This window comes from Zeus faber (assembly GCF_960531495.2).
Source record: "Zeus faber genome assembly, chromosome: 7".
NCBI classification, from domain to species: Eukaryota; Metazoa; Chordata; class Actinopteri; order Zeiformes; family Zeidae; genus Zeus; species Zeus faber.
In genome coordinates this window covers 28,682,303-28,706,223 of record NC_137203.1, presented here as the reverse complement: position 1 = coordinate 28,706,223, position 23,921 = coordinate 28,682,303, and the positions used below count along the sequence as shown (strand labels likewise).

Here is a 23,921-nt window from a genome sequence, read left to right as displayed (position 1 = left end):
GTAAATATTTCAAGCCTTTATTTCTTGAAATTTTGATGACTGTGGCTATAGATAATGAAAACCCAAAATTCAGTGTCTCAGAAAATTTGAATATTGTGAAAAAGTACAATATTGGAAATTCATGGTGTCACACCCTAAGCAGCTAATTAACTCAAAACACCTGCAAAGGTTTCCTGAGCCTTGAAATGGTCTCTCAGTCTGGGTCAGTAGGCAACACAATCATGGGGAAGACCGCTGACTTGACAGATGTCCAGAAGACAGTCATTGACACTCCCCACAAGGAGGGTAAAGCCACAAAAGGTCATTGCTAAAGAAGCTGGTTGTTCAGAGTGCTGTATCCAAGCATATTCATAGAAAGTTGAGTGGAAAGAAAAAGTGTGGTAGGAAAAGGTGCACCAGCAAAAGGAATAACCGCAGCCTTGAGAGGATTGTCAAGCAAAATCCATTCAAGAATTTGGGGGAAGCTTCACAAGGAGTGGACTGAGCCTGGAGTCAGCGCATCAAGAGCCACTACGCACAGACGAATCCAAGGCATGGGCTACAAATGTCGCATTCCTCATGTCAAGCCACTCCTGAACCAGCGACAACGTCAGAAGCGTCACACCTGGGCTTTGGAGAAAAAGAACTGGACTGTTGCTCAGTGGTCCAAAGTCCTCTTTTCAGATGAAAGTAAATTTTGCATGTCATTTGGAAATCAAGGTCCCAGAGTCTGGAGGAAAAGTGGAGAGGCACAGAATCCACATTGCTTGAAGTCCAGTGTGAAGCTTCCACAGTCAGTGATGATTTGGGCTGCCGTGTCATCTGCTGGTGTTGGTCCACTGTGTTTCCTGAAGTCCACAGTCAACACCGCCATTGACAAGGACATTTTAGAGCACTTCATGCTTGGAGATGGAGATGCTGATTTCATTTTCCAGCGGGACTTGGCACCTGCCCACACTGCCAAAGGTACCAAAAGCTGGTTCAATGACCATGGTGTTACTGGGCTTGACTGGCCATCAATCTCGCCTGATCTGAACCCCATAGAGAATCTATGGGGTTCACACACACACACACACACACACACACACACACACACACACACACACACACACACACACACACACACACACACACACACACACACACACACACACACACACACACACACACACACACACAATAAAGTTACACCTGTTCAATTGCTTGTTAACATACATAGCTAATCAGCCAATCACATGGCAGCAACTCATTGCATGTAGGCATGGTGAGGATGATTTGCTGAAGTTCAAACCGAGCATCAGAATGGGGAAGAAAGGGGATTTAAGTGACTTTGTTGGTGCCAGACGGGCTGGTCTGAGTATTTCAGAAACTGCTGACCTACTGGGATTTTCACGCACAACCATTTCTAGGGTTTACAGAGAATGGTCCGAAAAAGAAAAAATATCCAGTGAGCGGCAGTTGTGTGGATGAAAATGTCTTGTTGAAGTCAGAGGAGAAGGGGCAGACTGTTTCGAGATGTTAGAAAAGCAACATTAACTCAAATAACTACTCGTTACAACCAAGGTATGCAGAATACCATCTCTGAAAGCACAACACATTGAACCTTAAAGTAGACGTCCTGCTGGCTACAGCAGCAGAATACCACACCCGGTGCCACTCCTGTCAGCTAAGAACAGGAAACTGAGGCTACAATTCGCACAGGCTCACAAAAAAAGGACAATAGAAGATTGGAAAAACGTTGCCTGGTCTGATGAGTCTCGATTTCAGCTGCCACATTCAGATGGTAGGGTCAGAATTTGGTGTAACAACATGAAAGCATGGATCCATCCTGCCTTGTATCAACGGTTCAGGCTGGTGGTGTAATGGTGTGGGGGATATTTTCTTGGCACACTTTGGGCCCCTTAGTACCAATTGAGCATCGTTTAAACGCCACTGCATACCTGAGTATTGTTGCTGACCATGTCCATCCCTTTATGACCACAGTGTACCCATCTTCTGATGGCTACTTCCAGCAAGATAACGCACCATGCCACAAAGCTCAAATCATCTCAAACTGGTTTCTTGAACATGACAATGAGTTCACTGTACTCCAATGGCCTCCAGTCACCAGATCTCAATCCAATAGAGCAGGGCTGCCCAATAGTAGATTGCGAAGGTAGTGCGAGTAGATCGCACGCCATTCAAAAAATAAATAAATAAATAAATAAATAATTACAATCTGCAAGGAAAAGACAAAACCGTGGTCAACATGATCAGTTCAGTTATGTAGTGCAACCTCTGTCCTCAAAGCTGCAGCGCCATGAACTTTCAAAACCTTGCATCAAAGCTGGAGACCCAAGGGAAGGCAGGGAGGGGAGGGGTGCGAGGAGCGCCCCGACAGTGCGCCCTACACAGAGCAGATTGAAAACTGTCTTTCAGACTTTGACAAACGGTTTCAAGACTTTGCTTTACTCGAGCCAATCGCTACGTTCATGTGCTACCCATTTAGGGAAGATGTTGAGGTTGATCTACTCGCATCAAAAATTGCAACACTGTTCCACCTGAACTGGTCTGCAATGGAGGATGAGATGTTGACACTACAGGCTGACATTCAGCTCAGGTCCAGGGCTCATGGACTGTTTCCGAACTTACTCACAGAGGAAAAGTACCCAAACATGAGGAAAGGTGCTACCTCCTTGACTGCATTATTCGGCTCTACTTATTTATGTGAGTCAGCCTTTTCCCACATGAAGATTATTGGGTCTAAATAGCGTTCCACCATGACGGATGATCATTTGGAAGCCTGCTTGAGGCTGGCTACCAGCAGCTACTGTCCGGACTATGCAACCCTGGCCGGCTCCATTCAGTGCAAGTCATCAGAGTAAAGTAGTGACCATAAATATATTTAATGCTATTGTGCCGTAAGGGTTCATGCAGGGATGCAAGGTACGCCAACATATATTGTATATATGAAGTATACTCAGTATATACATATAAATAAATATATTTAGCATTTTTTAATGAAGGTAGATCATTTTGACCTGGTCATTTTAAAAGTCACCTAACCCTAACCCTAAGCCGAAAAAGAGAGGGCACCCCTGCAATAGAGCACCTTTGGGATGTGGTGGAACGGGAGGTACGCATCATGGATGTGCAGCCGACAAATCTGCAGTATTCATTACCAAATTATTATTATTATTATTAGTAGTAGTAGTAGTAGTATTACTTTATTAATCCCTATGGGACACATTAATTATATTTGTAGTTTTAGTTATTATTAGTAATTCGTTAAGCAATACAATGTCTACGATGGCTAAAGTCCAAGTTAATTATGAGAATGTCATTACAATATATTGCACAATTACTGAACTAGTCGTGTGTGTGTGTGTGTGTGTGTGTGTGTGTGTGTGTGTGTGTTTGGTTGTTCTGTGTTAGCCGATGTTGTTCCGAATTCCCACTTTTATTCTGAAAGGCACATAAACTCACCAGATAGTGTGTGTTCCCGATTGTTTTCTCACGCAGCATAATAACTTCGATTTGGTCGTTGCCTCCGGCACGATGAAGTACGACGCTCGGTGTCCGTCCATGATCCTTGTCAACGCAACACTGTTGATACGTTGACCTGTCTGAAACAGGAAGTGGCGGAACATCAAAACAAGCCGTCATCCAATCATCGTCCTCTTCTTATTCTCCGTTTCCGCAGACTTCAACCAATCAATCAATTCATTCGGTTACTGTGAAATTAAATAATAATAACAAAACATTCTAATACATTTTATAATCATTTTTTGTCCTCAATATTTATTTTGCTACACCCTGTTTTCAATAGTTTGAAGTATTCTGCAACGGCCCGAAGTCGATTAATGATGCGTTCCACTGATGCTCGAACTCGGAAAAACCCGACTTCGAGCTGGGAAAAACGCTTGGGTCCGGATTCACAAGCTCACGCAACAAGGTGACGTCGTCACGCAACAAGGTGACGTCGTTGCGGGGACCATGCTTCCCCGAACGGAGGCGCAGCGAGACACGTTCGCCTGGGAAGTGGCGTCCGATCGTGTTTCGGAGCGTAGCGGGCGTCTCGTTACGCACTTAAACCGACGTGAATGACGTGGTTACGCACAGCCTTGAACGTGCGCGCTGTGGTGACGAGTGGTTCACGTGTGAGTTTTATTTACATTACGTTTATTTATTTTATTTTAAAATTTGCCCTAAGGGTACAGACAATTATGCAACAAGTGTGATTCCATCTCGTGATATTGACCATATACATTTATACAGTATGTTACGATGTGAGAAAGGAGCTAGCGACTCAACAGATTATTTAGCACACTGGGAGCTAATGCTACACAACTAAACAACGTAGCGGTCTGTAACCCCTCGCTTTGCTTTGGATAATTCTTCTAATTCTTTAAGTTACTTAAATTTAGTTTTTGAGACTTTTGACTTTAATCCCATTACATTCCAAAGAAAACATCTTTACTTTTTACACTTCTACGACAAGGATAACATTTCCCCGTTACTTTTGTTAAAAAAAATAAAAATCAGATCGAACTGTTGCTTTGGGACGGCTCATCAGTGATTGATTAGGTTCATATATTTCATCATATCTTTTCATCACTTTCATATCATGAGATCATCTTTGGAAATTGTAACGTGATATGAATGAGCACCCATCTGCAGAAAATAAGTACAGTAGATCTTTATGCTGTATTGAAGATTCAAGAGGTTTATTTTTCACATACATATACATACTTTCATACCTATATGCAGTGAAATGCCTTTGCAACGCCCCCGGAGATTGTGCACAATTCTGACTAAACCGAACATAATAGCTAACCTAATTCCTACCTACCTAGCTAACTAACTGAAACTAACTGATTTCTAAAACGCAATGCAGTTAGTGTACAGAATAATATTAATAAAATTAAAAGACTCAAAAAGATAATACAAAGTGGGGGTACAAAATAGAAGGGAATAGAGTTATGTATATGGGATAGGCTATTTGTATATACAGATATGTGCAGTAAAAATATTTACTGTGTAGTATACAACAGTACGACACAGCAATACAGTAACACCAAACAGAACAGCAATACAGCGCAGTATGCAGTAACCCAGAACAGTGATACAGTACAGTATGCAGTAACCCAGAACAGTGATAAAGTATGCGGTACAGTATGTTACATACAGTACAGTAAGGCAGTGTGAGTGACTCAGTGCTTTTTGTTAGGACCCCTGGTGAGTTCAGCATTGACAGTTCTTATGGCTTGTGGGAAGAAACTCCATTACAGTCTCTCTGTCCTCGCTGTGTGACTGCGGAGGCGCTTTCCCGACCGCAGCAGCTGGAACAGTGCGTTGTTGGGGTGGTGAGGATCCTTCATGATCCTGTGGGCTCTGCTACTACACCTCCTGATGTATAAGTCCTGTAAGGAGGGGAGGGTAGTTCCAGTGATATGTTTGGCTGAACACACCACACTCTGCAGGGCCCGCCTGTCCTGAGCAGTACATTTCCCAAAACAGGCAGTGATGTTGCCTGTCAGGATGCTCTCCACCGCTCCAGAGTAGAAGGACTTGAGGATCCCCTCCAAGACCCTGAATTTCTTTAGCTGCCTGAGGTGGTAAAGATGCTGCCTCGCCTTTCTCATCAGAGTGTCAGTATGTAAAGTCCATGTTAAATCCTCCGTGATGTGGATTCTAGGATACTTGAAGCTGTTCACCCTGTCGACAGAAGTCCCATTAATCACCAACGGCGCGTGCATCCTCAGTTGTAATCCCCTCCTAAAATTCCACAATCAGCTCCTTAGTTTTGCTGATGTTCAGGAGGAGGCTGTTGTCCTGGCACCAGACGTTAGCAGCAAACTTGATGATGGTGTTGGACCTGGACCTGGCCACACAGTCATGATAGTACAGGGAGTATAGTAGGGGGCTGCATACGCAGCCCTGGGGGGATCCTGTGTTCAGGGTGAGGGAGCTGGACATGTGCCTCCCCACCCTAACCACCTGGGGCTGGGCTGAGAGGAAGTCCAGGATCCAGGCACATTGCGGAGTGTTCAGTCCTAGCTCCCGCAGCTTGACAGCCAGTCTGGTGGGTACTAAGTTATTTAAAGCTGAACTGTAGTCAATGAACAGCATTCTCACATAGGCCCCCTTCCGGCCATCCAGGTGCGTGAGTGTGGTGTGCAGTACCTGTGAGACCACATGTCCGTGGAGCTGTTGGGCCGGTACACAAACTGAAGCGGGTCCAAGGTGCGGGGGAGGGAGGTGCAGATGTAATCCTTAATCAGCCTCTTGAAGCACTTCATGACCACCGAGATGAGGGCCACCGGACGGTAGTCATTCAAGTGGGCTGGAGAGACAATCTTCGGCACAGGGATGATGGTGGACCTCTTGAAGCAGGACAGAACCACCGACTCGGCTAGGGAGGCATTGAATATCCTAGTGAACACCAGGGCTAGCTGATTAGCACAAGACTTCAGTACTCACCTAGATATGCCATCTGTGTTCACCATGCAGGTGAAGAGCCCTCCCAACGTCAGGCTCAGACACTGAGTGTGCGCGCTCATCCCCAGGGGTGTAACTCCAATTAGCCGGCAAGCTATAGACTGTAGATACTATTATAGACTGTATTATAGTCAAGTACCTTTGCTTAACTAGAAAAGTCGATGTGGTACTATCACTACACCAATCAGTGTATCAGGGTATTGGTAAAAGGTACCTCTTCTCTCTCTACATTTTAGATATAACTGCAACAGAGGGATGCTATGCAGAACACGCTGCGATGGCTTGGAAGTCCAGGACTCGCAGTCTGCAGGTTTTTGACACAGAGCTGAGCGCCGATGCAGTGGAGTGGTGTCCGGTCCCTCAGTGGCACAACGTCTTGGCATGTGGGACTTACCAACTCCAGAAAGGATCAGATGGGGTAAGGCTGTACCTGGTCAAGTCATCAATATCTGTAAGAAGTGTGGTTTGTTTACATTTGACTGTTTGTGCACAATGCTAGGCGGTGGAAGAGGACGCCGCCCCCAGTCGGATTGGTCGTCTGTACCTGTTTGAGTTTCGACAAGAGGGACCCATGACCCCGCCGCTGACTGAGCTGCAGCATGTGGACACGGCGGCCATTTTAGATTTGAAATGGTAAATATTTACACAAACACGGGGCTGGGAGATATAAATAAAGAGAAAATAAATCAATTTTACAAATCGTATTGTAAAAAAAGGCAACATCTTCTTGTCATTGCTAGTTTTGACTGACAATTTCTGTCAAAATATGACAAATTCTAAAAAAAAAGAATAAAATTGGATTACTGTAGTTTCTCAAAAGTGCCCTAGAGCTGAGTTTTATATTTTGCATGCCCTCAAGGTGCCACATTCCTCTTTCTGAAAAGCCAGTATTGGGCATGGCCACTGCCGTCGGGGAGCTGCAGTTATACACGCTAACGGACAGTCAGGTGAGAGTGGAAGAGTGGAATTGTGATATAATGAGGAATTCCCAACCCTTTTAACTTTGGCAAATTGATAAGGCGTTTTGTTGATACACTTATGGAAAAAAAATGCTTTACAGTGAGAGAGCATGTACGGTTAAAATTCACTTTCAAGTATATTGGCTTTTGTGGGGATCCAAAGATATTTAGATAGTACAGGGAATGTGAAGCTGATGTCACATTGCTGGAGCAAGCCGCCATATTCGGGGGATCACTCACGTTGACTGTTAATGTCGGTTGATTTTTTTGAGTTAAAAGATGGCTTGGAAGTCTTGTTTGGTGAAAAACTGCCACAGAAAATCTTACACCCATCTTGTGTGAAACCTCAACCATTACTTTTTTCCCTTACTTTCTTCAGTTTTGTAAATTTAGTATATTTTACCTATTTCTCTATGCAATTGAATTGAAGTGATCCTCCAAAAATGGCGACGGGGGTCCATAGCAACCGTCAAACTTCACATTCCCTGTCAAGCAGAAAAATGTATACAAATCATCTCCAGTTAATCATTCTCAAGCTTGCTGAATCTACAGTGGTACATGGAAATTGCAAGGCCACCATAACAAATAGCAGAATCAACACTATTGTAAAGGTATAGAAATAAAGCGCTTGACAGAAAATGTGAGTCACAAGCTATAAATGTAATAAAGAAATTATAAATAATGGCAGTATACTAAATTGCTGAGTTTGACTTCCTTAATACTAGGAAAGGTTATTAGTCTGCCTTGCCCTCTACTGAACTTAAAGGGTTAGGTCGGCCTAACAGCTCGTTCTGAGAAAAACCTCAAACCTGAACATACCTGGTGTGGTGCACAGCGAAAACATTAGATGCGCAGGTGGTGGAATGTCCTGATGCGTGTGTCCATCCGGCAGGAAGGCTGTCAGGCTCTGAAGCCTCTCACCAGTCTGTCCATGGGAGCGAAGTGCTTGGCTCTGTCTTTGGACTGGTCCACTGGGAGAGGGGATAGGTAACGCAGCCATTCACTACCCTGTGTTGGATTCCGGTGATTCAGATTCAGAATTCAGTTGCTTCACGGCGGGCTTTTACCTCCTGTCTGCAGTGGTGACGTGCGCGTGGTGTGTAGCGACTCTTTGGGGTCCGTCAGTGTTCTGTCGGCAGGCGAGGCTGGCCTGAGGGCCGCGAGGCAGTGGAAGGCCCACGACTTTGAGGCCTGGATCTCCGCCTTCTCCTACTGGGACACGCAGCTGGTTTACTCTGGTATCGAATGACACTGACTGTCATGTACAGTTGGTGCGAATACATATTTTAAAATGTACCTACTGTAAGTTGCTTTGGATAAAAGTCCCATCTAAATGATGTAATGTCATGATATGAGGACGGGTCACTGTCCACTTAAGTAATTAGGGTTTTTCAGGGATATACACTACATCCTGTTTTCTATATCTTCCAAATGCAGAACCAGACATATGATTATTAAAGAAATCTTTGTATTTTTTCAACCTGTGTGTCGGAACACACCAGGTGGGGACGACTGCAAACTGAAGGGCTGGGACCTGCGGATCAGTCCCTCCTCCCCCACTTTCATCAGCAAGAGGTGAGAGGTGCTTCAAGTGATGTTTGTCATGTATACATATAATTTAAATCTTTTTAAAAACCAAGTTGGTTTGTTGCGATATGCCTTGGATCTAAATCGCGTGCTGTTTCCTGTGAAGGCACACGATGGGTGTGTGCAGTATTCACAGTAACCCACATCGGGAGCACATCCTGGCAACTGGAAGGTAACTCCCCTGATGAATATTATAATGATCTCTGCAGGCCTCCATGTATTTGTTGTTTTTATAACATGTTTTTAATGATACAATATCAACTAGTTGATTGCATTAGGTGGAGTTAGAACCTTGTGTCACAATACCAGGGCATTGCCGTGTAGCACAGCTTTTGTCACCCTGTTTAATTGTGACGAGGCTCCTTTTCCCCCTCCGTAGTTATGACGAGCAGGTGCTGCTTTGGGACGGCAGGAACATGCGGCAGCCGCTTAGCGAGAGCGCCGTAGGTGGAGGCGTGTGGAGGCTGAAGTGGCATCCTGTCCACCAGAACTTGCTGCTGGCAGCCTGCATGCACAACGACTTCCATATACTCCACTGCCAGCAGGCCCTCGGTGTGTGTGTGTGTGTGTGTGTGTGTGTGTGTGTGTGTGTGTGTGTGTGTGTGTTTAAGTTTACAGCTAAACACAATCTGACTGGGCATCTCTATTTTTTTGTATTTGTAAAGTGTGAGACAAGGGGAGGAAAAGATGAATGCATCCTCATTGGATGAAGGTTGGAAAGGGGTGTCAAAGTTTGGGTCCATTGCTGTGCGAAATAGGAGAAAGGATAAAATTTTACATAGTTGATTAATAACTTGATTTGGGTGTAGTTGTAGCAAAAAGCCTTCATGACTTTGGGTGTTACTATACAACAACTTGCAGTATTCTTTTCGTGGGAAGTCTGACAAAGAACTGATTTTAATGCCATAAGTAAAAAATCTCAAGCTTTTGGGCAAAAGGTGATGATAGTCTCTGATAATACAGGCTGGCACGCTCACTCAAGGTGGGGAAAAACACACTGACACTTTTCTATCGAGAAGCTATCTATGCCACATCAAAACCTACACAATATCAAAACTTTTATCTCGGTCCCTTTTGCCCTCCTGTTATCAGCTCGTAGCCTAGCCTTGGTGAGAATCGGCTGGATTATCACTGGTTGCCATAGCTGGTGGTGGCCTTCTTAAATGTCATTTTAAGCCTGTTGTGACGTCCCCCCCCCCCCCCCCAATTGTCCTGTAGAGGGCAGTGGTGTGGCATGCCCCATCCTGGCCTCCTACATCCTCCACAACTCGCTGGCGTACGGCGCCGACTGGTCCAGGGTGTCTCTGGACGATCCTCCCCCCTGCTCCCCTCAGCCGGCTGAGCCCAAGTGGGGCCCAGCAGAGGGCGGGGGTCACCTAAGGATCCAGTACGAGTCCCCCACGGCAAGCTTCGACACGTCGCTGGAGGATGACGCCGGCTGCTACATCCCAGAGAGCCCGGCGCCACTGCCACCACCCCCGCCCACCGCATCGGGGGAGGGCGGGCCCTCGCTGTCCTGTCTCCTCGCGAGCTGCTCCTTCTACGACCATATGCTGCATGTGTGGCGCTGGGACTGGACCCCTGAGGAGGCCCCCGGTGCCGCTCAGAATCAAACAGAAGAAAGCCAGGCTGGAGCCGTGGCCAAATTAGCACTGTAGAAAGTCCAACGTGTGGACTCAGTAGCCTTCCACGTGCACAAAACAGAATTTATATATTATTGCCTTGTCTATTTCCATGTTTTGATAAGACAAAATGCGACTGGAGGTTTGTAGTCTCTTTTAAGTCTGCGGCAACCTGAAGAAGGAAATGCCGTTAGCACATTTGACGTATAATTCTATTATATATTTTTCCCAACATAATTCTGTAGTTGTAATTTTGGAGTTAGTTTGCGCAGTATTGTTTATCCTCTTCCTAGAACAAACACCTGTAATCATAAACTCCAGTCTTTGGGGTTATAGCAAAGTGCTTTTAATTACTTTAAAGGGGCCTTTTATGCAAGACTCGGTTTTTCAGTGATGTGCACATACATTTGGGTCTCTGATGGGCCTATTAACACAAAAACTGTGAAATAAAACAACCCAGTCAGTTTCCATGAGCAGTCTGTTTCAGAACACGTCCTAAAATGAGAAGTTCAGCTTCGGGTCTCAGGAGCATTGAGACACATTAGAATTAAAACCGCCCCCAATTTGAGTAACTCCACACACACCTGGAGCGTGATTGGACCTTCTAGTATCGAAGAAAGGACTAATCATGGGAATTGATTACAATTTAAATTAGGCCTTGTAGAGCTAACATGAGTGAAGCTCATACTCAAATGCAATTGGCTCACAGAACTCGGAACTTGTGCTCAAACCCCATTGGCTCACAGAACTAGGGGCGTTGGGAGAGCGGCTCCACCCACTGAAACAGGCCTTTTTCAGACAGGGTGGAATGTTAGAATGGCTCAAATACTCTTGAGTGGTATTTTCAGCAGAAACTTTACAAATATGTTTTGGGGACTTCAGTGAGCATATATTAACTTGGTGAAAAGGAGTATAATTTGTCCACTTTAACTGTAAAATGCCTTTATTAAATTGTTATATAAAGACCTTGCTCATAAGCTCAGTTACCCGTTACAGTGTGTGTAATTTAAAATACTTGGGAGATAATAAATCCTTCCCTTCTAGAAATGTTTTAATCTGATTGCCTTGAAAGATGGTTAAGATGCTTCAGCCAGAGAAGAGTAGCATTTGAAGGTGGAGTTTAAGGATTTTCTTACCCTTCAGTACTATGAGATATATGCAAGTTCCCAGACCCTTCCGTATTGGTTATTGTGAGATGCATTTTGGACTCAACATATTGCAGTTAAACATATTTCTGGAAATGTTGCTATTTTTAATCACAATGTTTCGAATGGCAGATGTTAATCAGTACATATTTTGGAGAAAGTGTCAAATGTTGTTGTAATGAACCACCAACGGAACTCTTTACTTTGAACCTGTTGCTTAGACGACAAACGGTTGATTTTGTGATTGAGTACCCACTTCGCTTGACAACTTAAAATCCTAATTCTGTATCAGTTTTAACAACTACAGTCACAATGATGGGATGCTCTGGCAGGTCCACGGTCTTGCCAGTGTCCTTCCATTTCATATGTCACAGGCTGGTTCAATTCACCGTACAAAGTTCTTGGGATACAGTTTGAAAACCTTTCCATCCTGAGTGGTCTCGAATCCATATTTCTCCAACTGCTCCTTGTTGAAAGTGCCCTCGTCAAAGTCTTTGGCGATCTGAGGTACGATGACTTCTGCAAACAGGCCCTCGGCGGTGACGGGCGGCCCCGTCCCCTGGGGAGTGCGGTACGACACGTAGGGCTTGAGCTTGAACCCCTCCAGCTTGGGCACAATGAACTCGGGGATCATGGCCTGCACCGAGATGAATTTCCTGCTGGAGAGCCGCAGCCCGGTCGGCCTGGCTGTCCTGCCTTTGTTGTGGGTCCTGGCGCCCTTCTTGCTGGTGAACTCGGCCATTCGGTCGGCTCCCCTGATGAGGCCTCGGGTCAGCGCTGACAACACACCCATGGTACCGATGGGCTATTGGGGATGCCGGAATGAACTATGAACCTGTTGTGGGGATAGCATTTATTAGTCATTTCAAGTAAACTCACTGTACATTTCAATAAGGCTCGTTCTAAACTTTGGGAATACTAAAAATTTAAATAAACAAGCTGCGAGCATGCAAATCTAGCAATTTATTATAACTGATTCTTTAGTCATCCCCAGAGGCAGCAAAGTGGGGTGTTAGTGCAGCTCAAATAAAAACAATCGGCAATAATAAAGTAAGATGAATAAAAACAAGGAAAAAAAATTGTATATTAAAAAATGAACTAAAAATTTGAGAAATTTGCAATACACAAAGCTACAAAACTAACAAAACAATATTAATTGACAATATGCAAAGCTATAACTATAATTTGACAATATACAATAAGCCCAAAATTAACAGTTTGTTTGTTTTGGCGATATAGAATAACGGCTGTCACAAATAGGAAATTGTGTAAGTTTGTAATTTTGCATACATGCATAATAAATGTATCTATGTTTTAAGTTTATAATAGCTATATACGACACATAATAGTAACTTTAACTAGTGCTTAGAAAAACGTGAGGACATCGCAGAATTACAGATGGATAAATGAACTGATGTCAGTGAGTGATTTCTACGTTAGATAGCTTACAACTAGCTTGGAGATAGCGAGCTACACCACCAAGGCCAGTTTAAATCCATGGGGATTGTTTGGTTATTTACCATCAAGATTTAAAACAAAAGTAAGCATTTTTTGGGCTAATACCGTGAAATGCTTTCAGATAGTTGTGACGAGAACAATAACATAAAAGCCATTTTCTAACCTTCAGCACGATCTTGTGGAGCTGACAGCGACTCCTGCACCCGACGCTCCAGTAAAACATTCGGTGATTGGCTGGAACGCGATGCGGACGGCCAATGAGAACGCGAGACACTGCTTGTAAATCATTTGGGGCTTCGTAGTAGTGGGGAAAGGTTCGAATCTTGCCAAGATTCGGTTCTTAACGAATCACCCAGTGTAAAGAGTCGTTCGATTTTCCGAATTCTTCGTGCGTTTGATTCAGTTGGTATAACGCAAGGGTGAGAATTCTGTAAATATATATATATATATATATATATATATATATATATATATATATTTCGGCGAAAGAATGCAAACTAATTCTTTCAAAAGTATTTCATTTGGCAGAGAAATACAAAGCGTGGATTGCAACACTATTTACTCCAGTCAAAATCATGTTTTGATGGAAACGGAAGTGTAAATCAGTAACGCTGAATATGAAAGATACCAAATGCCGTTGCCGTTTTTCCCCTTCATCAAGCTGTTTTCAGTTCTCTCTGACGCACTCACGCACTCACGCACTCACTCTTTTGCCGGAGTAACTCCCGACGCCCGAATCATTTAAAAGTTTCGTTCGCTACGAACGGACCGTTCGCGGATGTCGTTCATAGACAACAAAGCATGTGTCCGCTGAAAGTTTCACACAAACACGAGTAGATCGTGGGCAAATCCCCGCGTCGAACGTGTGAAAGTGAGTATGTTTCTATGTCCGTTTGTGTTCCAGCAGATCGCGTTAAACGGAACGTGTTGACTCGTCTTCTGACCGAGCCGCAGTGACAGATCGGAACGTGTGGTAACCTGTGGTTCATTCTGAATGAAAGCCCATGAACTGACTTCCGACGAACAATCCCGTTTTTAATTGTTGGCGGATTGTTATCTTACTGTTATGGTTATTTCTGTCACTTAATTTACAAACATCGAAATGTTGAACTCCGCTTGCAGGGTAAAGTTCATGGTAAAGCAATGCAATGGAAGGGAAGTGACCCCCCTTCCGGGCATGTCTGTATTCTAATCTATTTTAGTTTGATCGCATTGTTGACATCTGATCAACGTTGTGTGTGTTTTATTCTACGTATTATTTTCTTGTTGCGTAGGACTGAACGGAGTGCACGGGGTGTCTTATTACACCCAGTCAGGCTGACTACATCCTAAATTTACTACGCCAAGCAGTGGAGTTTTCCCTGCTGCCTTTGACCTATATAAATCCCTGAATTATAAAGGATTTATATAATGTATATTTATTATTTTAGTATTTTTTAAATTACATTATTTATGATTTTTTTATTTTATTTTATTGTTATTATTTTTCTCAGTATTTTTCTAATTTATTTTAGGGCGGCAAAGACTTTATTTATTTATTTGTTTTATTTTATAGCTACTAACTGGTATTATTATATTATTTTTTTAAATATATTGTATTATTATTATTAATATAATTAATAATGATTATTAATTGTTAATAATAATATAATTATTATTATTGATTATATTTTTTTATTTAGATGTTTTCGTTATTTGGTTTAGTTTAATTGATAATTAACTGAAAGCAAACATATAACATTTTGATTTGGATGCTGAAAAATTCATATCTTGGTTTTCAATATACATAATTTGTAGTATTCCATCCCCATTGTTAACTGATAATTACATATATATTTTTTTGTTTTGTTCCTTCTAGACATGGAGGATGAGGAGATCTGCAGTGTGCATCCGGTATGTATGTTTAGCAATGATTACCCTATGGTGATCATCACTAATTTGAAGCGGACTCAATATGCTAATTATTTCACTATACTGTTCTCTCAATGTCTCTGTGGTTGATGTTCCAGAGCCTTGTTCCCCTGGGACACGAGCTCAAGGCCAGGATGCAGCAGTTTGTGGAGGACCAGAACAACTCCACCATGGTGAATGACTACTAATAACTAAATTACTTAATAATTACTTTTAAACAGTGGCATTGAACAGTGAACATTTTAATTCCCGCCCCCAGTGGACTGGAGTGCTGATTGGAGCCGTGGCACTGGTCTCTCTCGTCAGCGTCTGTGTGTTGCTCCTCTACAGGAGGTACAGGTTGTCCAGTGAGTAAAGTCATAAGGACATTACTTATTTATTTTCCACTGTTAGCAAAATGTGGGAACGTAACGTGGATGCAAGGCATAATATCTGCTGTGTTTCAGAGAAGGCCGGCGTCCCCCACTATCGCTTCCGGAAGAGAGACAAGGTCATGTTCTACGGTAGAAAGATCATGAGGAAGGTCAGTGTCGCGCACCTTTTTAATGCTTGAATTGGCACTGTTAAAAAAAAAAAAACAATGTCCAAATTCTTTTTTTTTTTTTTTTTTTTTTTTTTTTTGGCTTCAGAATTTCAGAAGAAAAATGGTACAACAAAATATCTCATAGTCTTGAGAACCCAGTCCATAAAACATTGTATTCCTAAAATAAGGAAAAATGAAGAATTGTATTTCAGAGTATATCAAATGCCTGCTGTGCTCTGAGAAAAAAGTTACCATTCCATTTCACGAGATCTCCAGCATTAGCAATTTTTCTCCAGTTCAAGAACTTCATACACAAAATTCAAGTAAGACTGAAAGAATGTGTAACCATACTGCACTGCAAAAAACTAAAAACCTGGATGTCTTAAAAAATAAATAAAATCAAAATCTTGCTTTTTTCTCTTTGGAGATAAGTTAATTAAAGTATAGAATAAAGACAAATATAAACAAAAAAAACATATCAGCTTGCTCTGGAGAAAGTATGTCTAACTATGCCACTATAACAAATAGCTTATTTTTGGGATTTCCAAGACATCCAACAACAACTAGGATGTAATCCTACAACAACTAGTGTGTCTATCTTTTATAGCTTGTGCAGTTTGCTTGTGAAACTTTTCTTTATTTTCTTTTATAATAATAATAATAATAATAATAATAATAATAATAATAATTATTATTATTATTATCATTATTATTATTATTATTATTATTATTATTGTTGTTATATACCGGTACTCCTCACTTAACAACCTACCTGTTTAATGACCCTTCAGACTTACGACCAGCTCTCTGGCCAGTCTGTATTGTACGCTGCATACGACACTGCGGTGTCTCAGCGTTATTTTTATTGTGAACACTAGATTATGCTTCACCACAAATGTGTATCCGCAACCAACAGTCCCATCCTCCTCCCTAGTGGCCTTCTAGGTCTCACATCACATTGAAATTCAATTGTATAAACAGAGATGGATCGAAAGTGGATATGGTGACATCCAACGTTAACGTTAGTGACGCCATTATTTTATACACATGACTCATTTACTTGGTTTTAAGCCCAGCTCCAATAAACATCTTGACCGACGCCACTTCCAGTTGTAGTGTCGGACCGAAACTTGACGCATGGGTGGAAAAAATTTGAACTCATCCTGGAACCTCGACCGGTCACGGAAATTCCCCACCACAGTGCATCACCGTTTTTCGCGTGCGGGATCCGACTCTCTGTGAATGGACTTCTGGTTTGTTAAGTCAAGTCAAGTTTATTTGTATAGCCCTTAATCCCAATACAGTCTCAAAGGGCTTCACAAACCCACATTTCACATAGAAATCAACAACATCTCAAGGAAAAACTCCCAGACAACCCTTGGAAAAAAAAAGAAAGAAACCTTGGGAAGGGGCCACAGAAGGAGAAATCCCCCTTCCAGGATGACCAGGCTGCAATGGATGTGGGCAACAATGATAATATAACATGACAAATGATACGATATTATACTTCTATACAATGTAATGTCAAAGCGAGTTCTTCTTGTCATTTGTTAGATTCGGTGTGAAGCAGGTTTAAGGTCCACCCCTCAATGTTATTTATTTATTTTTATTTTTGGGACGCCTCAGGTTCAGACGCTGTCCTCAGCCTCCGTTTCCACTCCGTCCTCGAACACGGCCACCCGGCAGCGCGTCAGGAAGAGGGCCAAAGTCCTGTCCATAGCGCACAAGTGAGTTGCTGGTGTACAATTGAATAGGTGTGTGTGTGTGTGTGTGTGTGTGTGTGTGTGTGTGTGTGCGCACGCAATTTTTTAAAATATATTTATCTGTATACGTGATTGTGTGTGTGTTAGGATCCTGCGTATCCGGAGGGAGCCGCCGGCTCTGCAGCCCAAGGAGCCTCCTCCCTGCCTGCTCGAGGCCGATCTCACCGAGTATGACATGCAGAACTCCCACCTGCCCTCTGAGGTGTTGTACATGCTGAAGAACGTCAGGTAACCAACATGTACACCTGGAATTTATTCCTGTTTTATGCCCACCCCTCATGTAATTCGTAGGCAGGAGTCAGCCCATTCTTCATACTGGACGCTCCATGCTCCCATTAGGAGCTCAGTGCAAGTTATGGGGAATAAATCCATGATCTGCATTCAGGACAAAAATTCACTCCATATTTCAAGCCAGGGTAGGCCAAGCAGGCCACCTAGGACCAGGTCGTTAACCGAATGTTGTTACGCTGAAGATGACTGCTTTCGCAGTTTTGAGAAAATCGCTGCTTTTAGAGGATTGTACAAACCAAAGCAAAACAGTTTTTTAGGGATTACCTACATTTACTTATCAATTATCTTGTTGCAAGTTTCCATGTTGTCATACAAAGGAAAAATAGCGTCATGCAATTCGGCAGGTCACCAATTTAGGTGTAACACACCTACTGTAACACTGTAGTGCAGAAATTAAAATAGCACGAGCGAACAGCTAATTTAGCAATAAAATTAAATTTCATTTTTAAATATAACTCCTGAAATTGGCAAAGTCAGTCTGATGTTCACTTTGCCTGAAATATAGAGTGAGCTTTTGCACTGAACCCAACTTGTGGATTTTGTCACACATTACTTGCATTGGACTCCTGATGGGGATAGCGTCCAGTATGGAGAAAATGCTGGTCTGATGGAAAGACTACAGCTGAACTCCTTTTCTCACCGCCAGGGTTCTGGGCCACTTTGAGAAGCCCCTGTTCCTGGAGCTGTGTCGCCACATGGTGTTCATCCAGCTGCACCAGGGCGAGGGTCTCTTCCGTCCGGGCGACACCGACGACAGCATCTACGTGGTTCAGGACGGCCGCCTGGAGCTCTGCATCCGCGAGAACGTAAGACACCTACGCGATACAGTAATCAGAAGTCATCTGATTTGTCCGATTGAGTCGTTTTTTGCGCAGAACGATCAATAGAGAGAAAAGTCCTCCACCTAAAGGCTTTGGTTGAGAGGTCAGCTCGGTCAAGGTCATTTATGCTAGCTAGTAGCCCAGTGTTTGTGCCCATTTTTTGGAATCTGGGCAGCTCTTGCACGGTATGGACTTAGAGTGAAGGAATCCCCTTGATGGATCCTAACCAGTGCTGTTATACAATGTCAATGGAAAATCACATTATGGCTATTTTGACCCCTTTTCCCTGGTATAGGATGGTACAGATGCAGTAGTGAAGCACGTGTTGCCAGGGGACAGTGTGCACAGCTTGCTGAGTATTCTGGATATCATCACAGTAAGTCTGTCATGCAGGGCCTGTTGTTCGTTGTTGTTTGACTATATACTCCAGGTTTTTTGCCAAATATTCAATATGCAATATGCGTCACAGCCTCCCTCTCATCGCTCTTCCTCATGCTGTCTAAACCGTCAGGGCTACCCGGCGCCTTACAAGACGGTGTCTGCCAGGGCGGCCGTTCCATCCACCGTGCTCCGTCTCCCGGCCGCAGCCTTCCAGACGGTCTTCGAGAAGTACCCCGAGACCCTCATACGCGTCATCCAGGTCAAATCCTTCACCCAAACCTAATAATTATTGAAGCTGATTTCAGATTCCAGAATGCTCTTTCACATCTACATTTTGCTATGCGCCGTAGATCATCATGGTGCGTCTCCAGCGGGTGACCTTCCTCGCCCTGCACAACTACCTGGGTCTGACCACCGAGCTCTTCAACCCGGTACTGGACTCTGGAAGGAAGCGAATTAGCGCTTTGCACTTTGACCATTTTCTGACGGCCAATTGATTGATTTGTGTGTGTGTGTGTGTGTGTGTGTGTGTGTGTGTGTGTGTGTGTGTGTGTGTGTGTGTGTGTGTGTGTGTGTGTGTGTGTGTGTGTGTGTTAGGAAAGCCAAGCCATCGCGCTGGTGTCGGTGTCCCATGTTCTGGGGGAAACACACCCCAGCCGAAGCTTCCGCAGACAGGCTTCCCAGAGTGAAGAGATGGGGCCAGAGAAAGATGCAGGTATCGACCTACAGATGTCCGTGGGTTTTTGTCTCCAAGGGCCTTATCAACCATGTCATATATATTCAAGAAAAGCATATTTCCCCAACAAATATCAGCATTTAAGATTTTGTTGATTTTGAAATTTTCTTTAATGGGGAAAATGGCTGACATAATAGATGGGATCAGTGCTCCATATTGGCCAACTTAACAATGTCTTCTCTTTCTATTTCTGGTTGGGTGGTTTGCTGGCACAGAAGGTGCGAAGCCTGTCTCGGAAATGCTCACAACCAGATGCAACAAGTCCCGCTCCCTCTCCACGCCGATGGCAGTCACAGGTACACAGTACAAATAGTGCCATATTCCATATACCGTACTTAGCATTATGTGTTGAGCCATACACTGTACTAGCCTGTAAAATGAAGTCAAAGTTGACAAAGAACTCAAAGAACAGCGGCCAATCTCGACACATTACATAGTATAGTAACCCCAATTCAGGTGGAATTTCGTGACCTTGTTCTTAAAATGCACCCCCTTCCACTTCTCCCTTGGCTTTTCGTGATGTCACAAGTTGAGATTGAAGTTTGAAGTCTCTTCAATGAACATGATTTTGTTGCCTTCTTCTTCTTTCGTATATCATCAGATGGCCAACTCAGTGTCATGTAGCCACGCCCTCGTCTCCAGTCTTAGGTCAAAAAGGCCAGCTTCTGAGGGTGGGCTGTATAGGGGGCAGCTGGTGATTATGTGCTCGGCAGTCTGTTCAGGTTCGCCACACTCGCATGACGCACTGTCGGATAGGCCCCACTTCTTTAGAGGTGACTTGAAGCGTCCAACGCCAGTACGCAGGCGGTTCAGCGAGGTCCATAGGTGGCGTGGCATGTCTTCTCCTTTTACACCTCCTCCTGGGTCCCGGATGTATTGTTGGATGCGGGAGGGCGCAGCTGTCTCCCACGATTGTCTCCAGGATGCTGCCAGCCAGGCGTCCTTGGACAAGTCGTCAGGGATCGACTGTAGCATCTCTTGTGCTGCCTTGTTGTAGGGATGGCGAGACTTGAGCCTGCATGGTGGTGCCGGTGTTGTTGTGGCTTTGTGCATGATGTGCCAGTCGTTCTTCTGGGCTTTTCTTGCCAGGGCGAGCGTAGCTGCTTCCCGTCGGAGACTGGGTGGGGCGATACCAGCTAGGACTGGAAGGTAGGACACAGGGGTGGGTTTCAGACAACCAGTTACTATCCGGAGGGCGCTGTTGATGACAGTGTCCACCTTGTTCGCATGTGGACTTCTGCTCCAGGCAGGGGCACAGTATTCTGCTACGGGTAGGACCAGGCCTTGCGTGGATATGCGTAGGGTCTGGGGGGAAGCTCCCCAAGTCGAGCCTGTAAGGCGGCGGATGAGCGAGACCCTTGCGGTTGTCTTGGCCTTCACTTCATCCAGGTGCTGCTTGTAGGACAGCGTCCGGTCCAAGCATACGCCGAGGTACTTGGGGGCTTGCTGGAACTCCAGGCGGATGTTGCCAACATGCACGTCCAGTTCCCTTCTTGCCTCCCGGTTGTAGAGGTGGTAGGCTGCAGACACTGTTTTGCCTATGCTGAGCTGAAGGTGCCACTTCTGGAGGTAGTCTGCCAGGATGCCCATGTCTTGGTTGAGGCCTTCTTCCATAGTCTTCCATGTTGGGCATCGAAGCATGATGGCCAGGTCGTCCGCATAGCCGTACTTCTTGGATGTTGTGTCTGGCAGGTCGTGAATATAGATGTTAAATAACATTGGTGAGAGGACAGAGCCTTGCGGGACACTGTTCTTCAGCCTTCTGAGCCTGCTGGTCTGGCCATCGCTGGTTTGAAGGATGAAGCTATGGTTAGATAGCTTCTCCATGATAAATCTCACCATGTGCCGGTCCGGGATTGTTCTCAACAGTTTCAGGTGTAGTCCACGGTGCCACACGGTGTCATAAGCGGTTGTCAGGTCCAGGAATACTACTCCAGCTTTCTCATTATCTTGGAAGCTGTCCTCGATGTCCTGGGTGAGTAGCGTTACCTGGTCCACCGTTGACCTGCCTCTGCGGAAGCCGGCTTGTTCCGGTGGGAGTTGAGGGTCCACTACTGGCTCAATGCGGCTGTGGATCAACCTCTCCAGAATCTTGTATGGGACACAGAGCAGGGATATGGGCCTGTAGGACTTCGGGTCTTCGGCGGGTTTGTTCGGCTTTGGCAAGGCTATGACGGAAGCACGGCGCCAGGTCTTTGGGAGCTTGGACCTCCGGAAGCATGATGAGAAGAATGTGTGTAGCCATTGAGATGTTCTTTCACTTTGGTGCATGACAAACTCTGGGTGGATATTGTCTCGACCTGGTGATTTGCCCAGCTTAAGTTTTTTGATTGCTGCCTTTAGCTCGGCTGCTGTGAAGTCTCCTGAGAGATTAGCATCAGTGCTGGCTGCTCTGGAGAGGGATGATACCTCACACGAAGTCAGTCGTGCAAAGTTTTTGTCCGCATCAGGGAAGCCACCATTTTTCAGGAGCTGGGAAGCAATAGCATCTGCAGTCACTGGACACCTACGAGGTGTTGTTTTTCTCCCTGAGAGCAAGTTGATGGTCTGCCACGCCTTCCGGCTGGAGTGGGTGAGGTCGATGGATTCCGCTACTTCCGTCCACCTAGCCCTTCGGGTTTCATCCAGCTTCTGCAGTAGGGTTGTTGCTGTTGCGTCCATTTCTTCCCTGGAGCTCGCCTGCTGGTGTTGGCGCAGCAGGCAGCTGCACTCCTCATCCCAGCCCGGAATATTGTTTTTATTGTAGCCACGTGGGATGTTGTGCTTTGCTGCCCTTAGGAGGACTTCACAGTAGGCACTGTATGCAGCATCCACATCTTCTGCTTCTGGCACCATGAGACCAGCAGTTCTTCTTTCTGTTTCCACCGTAAACGACTGCCAGTTCGCCTTCCTGAAGTTCCATCTCCTGACCGGTTTGCCAGCTACCGGCTGTACTAGGGATGGTACTTTGATGATGGATGGCCGGTGTTGTGAGCGAGGGAACCTGTCCAAGACACGTCTCTCCGGTTTCAGGTCGTTACTGCGGCATATGACGAAGGCCAGATCTGGGTTGGTATAAGAGTTCCAACGTGCAGAGCAGAAGCTTGGGGGCTCCTTTGGGTCGTACAGCAGTAGTGCCTCAACGTTAGAGGCCCACTCACTCAGTGCTTCTCCATCCTCTGATGTGTGTTGGTAACCCCAATCCGTATGTTGGCAGTTGAAGTCACCTGCATAGATGGCAGGAGCAGTCACGGATGGAAGTGATGATGCAGTCAGCGCTGTTGGTGGGGGCTTATATACGTTCACGACAGATGTTTCTTGGATTTTAGTGACCAGCCACTCGATGTTGCAGCCAGGTGGAGATTGGCTGGTGGCTGCCCAGCTCAAACCATCTCGGACGAAGGTTATCATTCCATGCTTCTTGCTGTGGATGGATCCAGCGAGGGAGAACCCAGGAAGCTTGAGGTTTTCATCTGACACCCAGTGTGTCTCTTGCAGGAGGACCGCTGCCACTTTGTTGGAATCGGCGAGATGCCTGATGACTTCGAGTTTGGCGATGGTAAGGCCCTCGACATTGAGTTGGAGCACCGACAGACCTTGGTTTTCGACGGTGGGGGTGTCCGCCCGTCCTAAAGAGGATGTTCTCTGCCTTGGTTTTGGCCTTGGCTTGTACCTTGGTCTGCAAGCTCGATGATTCTTTGGCGACATTAGTTTCGTGAGTTGGTCTTGCACCACTTCTCACTACTCACAGGAGAGGCCTCGTGAAGGCTGTCGTCTTCTCTCCCATTTTGTTGCCATAACAAAATTTGACGTGTTGATTTTGTTGCCATAACATTACATTTCGCTATATATTTGGTTTATGGTCGATAAGTAAATAACGGTTGCCACAACACAGCCTCTTAGCTGTAGTCAGTATTTAGTTTTCACTTAGTTCTTTTTTTTTAACATTTTATTTATGTTTAAATTATATTAATGTATTTATTTATAAAACTTTTTTTTAAATAGGTTTTCTATTTTCTTTTTTTATTTAAGTTTTTCTCCATGGAAGCCCAAATTGACCAAATAAAACGTGTTGATAAAATAATCAATCAAATGAGACAGCTTCATCTGAGACCTTTTCTTTTTTCTTCATCTACGTCTCATTGCAGTTGACATGTCCGCTGACCTGAACCGAGTTTATGAGCGGGCGAGAGTTCCCAAAGAGGAGGTGCCGCCCACCACCCACAAGGTCTGTCAAGGATCATTCTTCTACGGGATCAGCGACAACAATGGTAAAGGTTGAAAGT

At 44.6% G+C, this 23,921-nt stretch overlaps 3 protein-coding genes across 3 annotated transcripts in view; 2 read left to right on the top strand and 1 right to left on the bottom strand.

The window, feature by feature from the left end:
- Positions 1-4,042: 4,042 nt before the first annotated feature.
- Positions 4,043-11,095, top strand: dph7 (diphthamide biosynthesis 7). The gene is made up of 10 exons (XM_080004482.1): positions 4,043-4,118; positions 6,696-6,877; positions 6,959-7,092; positions 7,319-7,406; positions 8,311-8,405; positions 8,499-8,656; positions 8,921-8,993; positions 9,112-9,177; positions 9,385-9,557; positions 10,224-11,095. Exons 2-10 carry the CDS (start codon positions 6,737-6,739, stop codon positions 10,661-10,663), a joined length of 1,368 nt encoding a protein of 455 aa, XP_079860608.1. The 5' UTR covers positions 4,043-4,118; positions 6,696-6,736; the 3' UTR covers positions 10,664-11,095.
- Positions 11,096-11,235: 140 nt separating this feature from the next.
- mrpl41 (mitochondrial ribosomal protein L41) lies at positions 11,236-13,445 on the bottom strand. Its single transcript, XM_080004483.1, has 2 exons — positions 13,394-13,445; positions 11,236-12,607 (listed from the first exon to the last, which is right to left on the bottom strand). The coding sequence occupies exon 2, from the start codon at positions 12,563-12,565 to the stop codon at positions 12,158-12,160; it is 408 nt and encodes a 135-aa protein (XP_079860609.1). The 5' UTR covers positions 12,566-12,607; positions 13,394-13,445; the 3' UTR covers positions 11,236-12,157.
- Positions 13,446-13,991: 546 nt separating this feature from the next.
- pnpla7b (patatin-like phospholipase domain containing 7b) overlaps positions 13,992-23,921 on the top strand; it is a 35,991-nt gene continuing 26,061 nt past the window's right edge. The window contains exons 1-14 of the mRNA XM_080003675.1: positions 13,992-14,101; positions 15,089-15,123; positions 15,240-15,314; positions 15,401-15,488; positions 15,588-15,664; positions 17,291-17,391; positions 17,515-17,655; positions 18,365-18,524; positions 18,835-18,915; positions 19,051-19,179; positions 19,271-19,351; positions 19,518-19,635; positions 19,872-19,952; positions 23,784-23,863. Of these exons, the coding sequence (XP_079859801.1) occupies positions 15,091-15,123; positions 15,240-15,314; positions 15,401-15,488; positions 15,588-15,664; positions 17,291-17,391; positions 17,515-17,655; positions 18,365-18,524; positions 18,835-18,915; positions 19,051-19,179; positions 19,271-19,351; positions 19,518-19,635; positions 19,872-19,952; positions 23,784-23,863 (1,245 nt within the window). The 5' untranslated portion in view covers positions 13,992-14,101; positions 15,089-15,090. The remainder of the gene's footprint in view (positions 14,102-15,088; positions 15,124-15,239; positions 15,315-15,400; positions 15,489-15,587; positions 15,665-17,290; positions 17,392-17,514; positions 17,656-18,364; positions 18,525-18,834; positions 18,916-19,050; positions 19,180-19,270; positions 19,352-19,517; positions 19,636-19,871; positions 19,953-23,783; positions 23,864-23,921) is intronic.

What these genes read in the sequence shown, in the direction of transcription:
- dph7 (XM_080004482.1), top strand. Translation starts at nt 6,737, where the DNA reads ATGGCTTGGAAGTCCAGGACTCGCAGTCTGCAGGTTTTTGACACAGAG. An exon ending in TCCAGAAAGGATCAGATGGG is followed by an intron (nt 6,878 to 6,958) that starts GTAAGGCTGTAC and finishes GCACAATGCTAG; the next exon opens with GCGGTGGAAGAGGACGCCGC. An exon ending in CACATCCTGGCAACTGGAAG is followed by an intron (nt 9,178 to 9,384) that starts GTAACTCCCCTG and finishes CCCCCTCCGTAG; the next exon opens with TTATGACGAGCAGGTGCTGC.
- mrpl41 (XM_080004483.1), bottom strand. Translation starts at nt 12,565, where the DNA reads ATGGGTGTGTTGTCAGCGCTGACCCGAGGCCTCATCAGGGGAGCCGAC.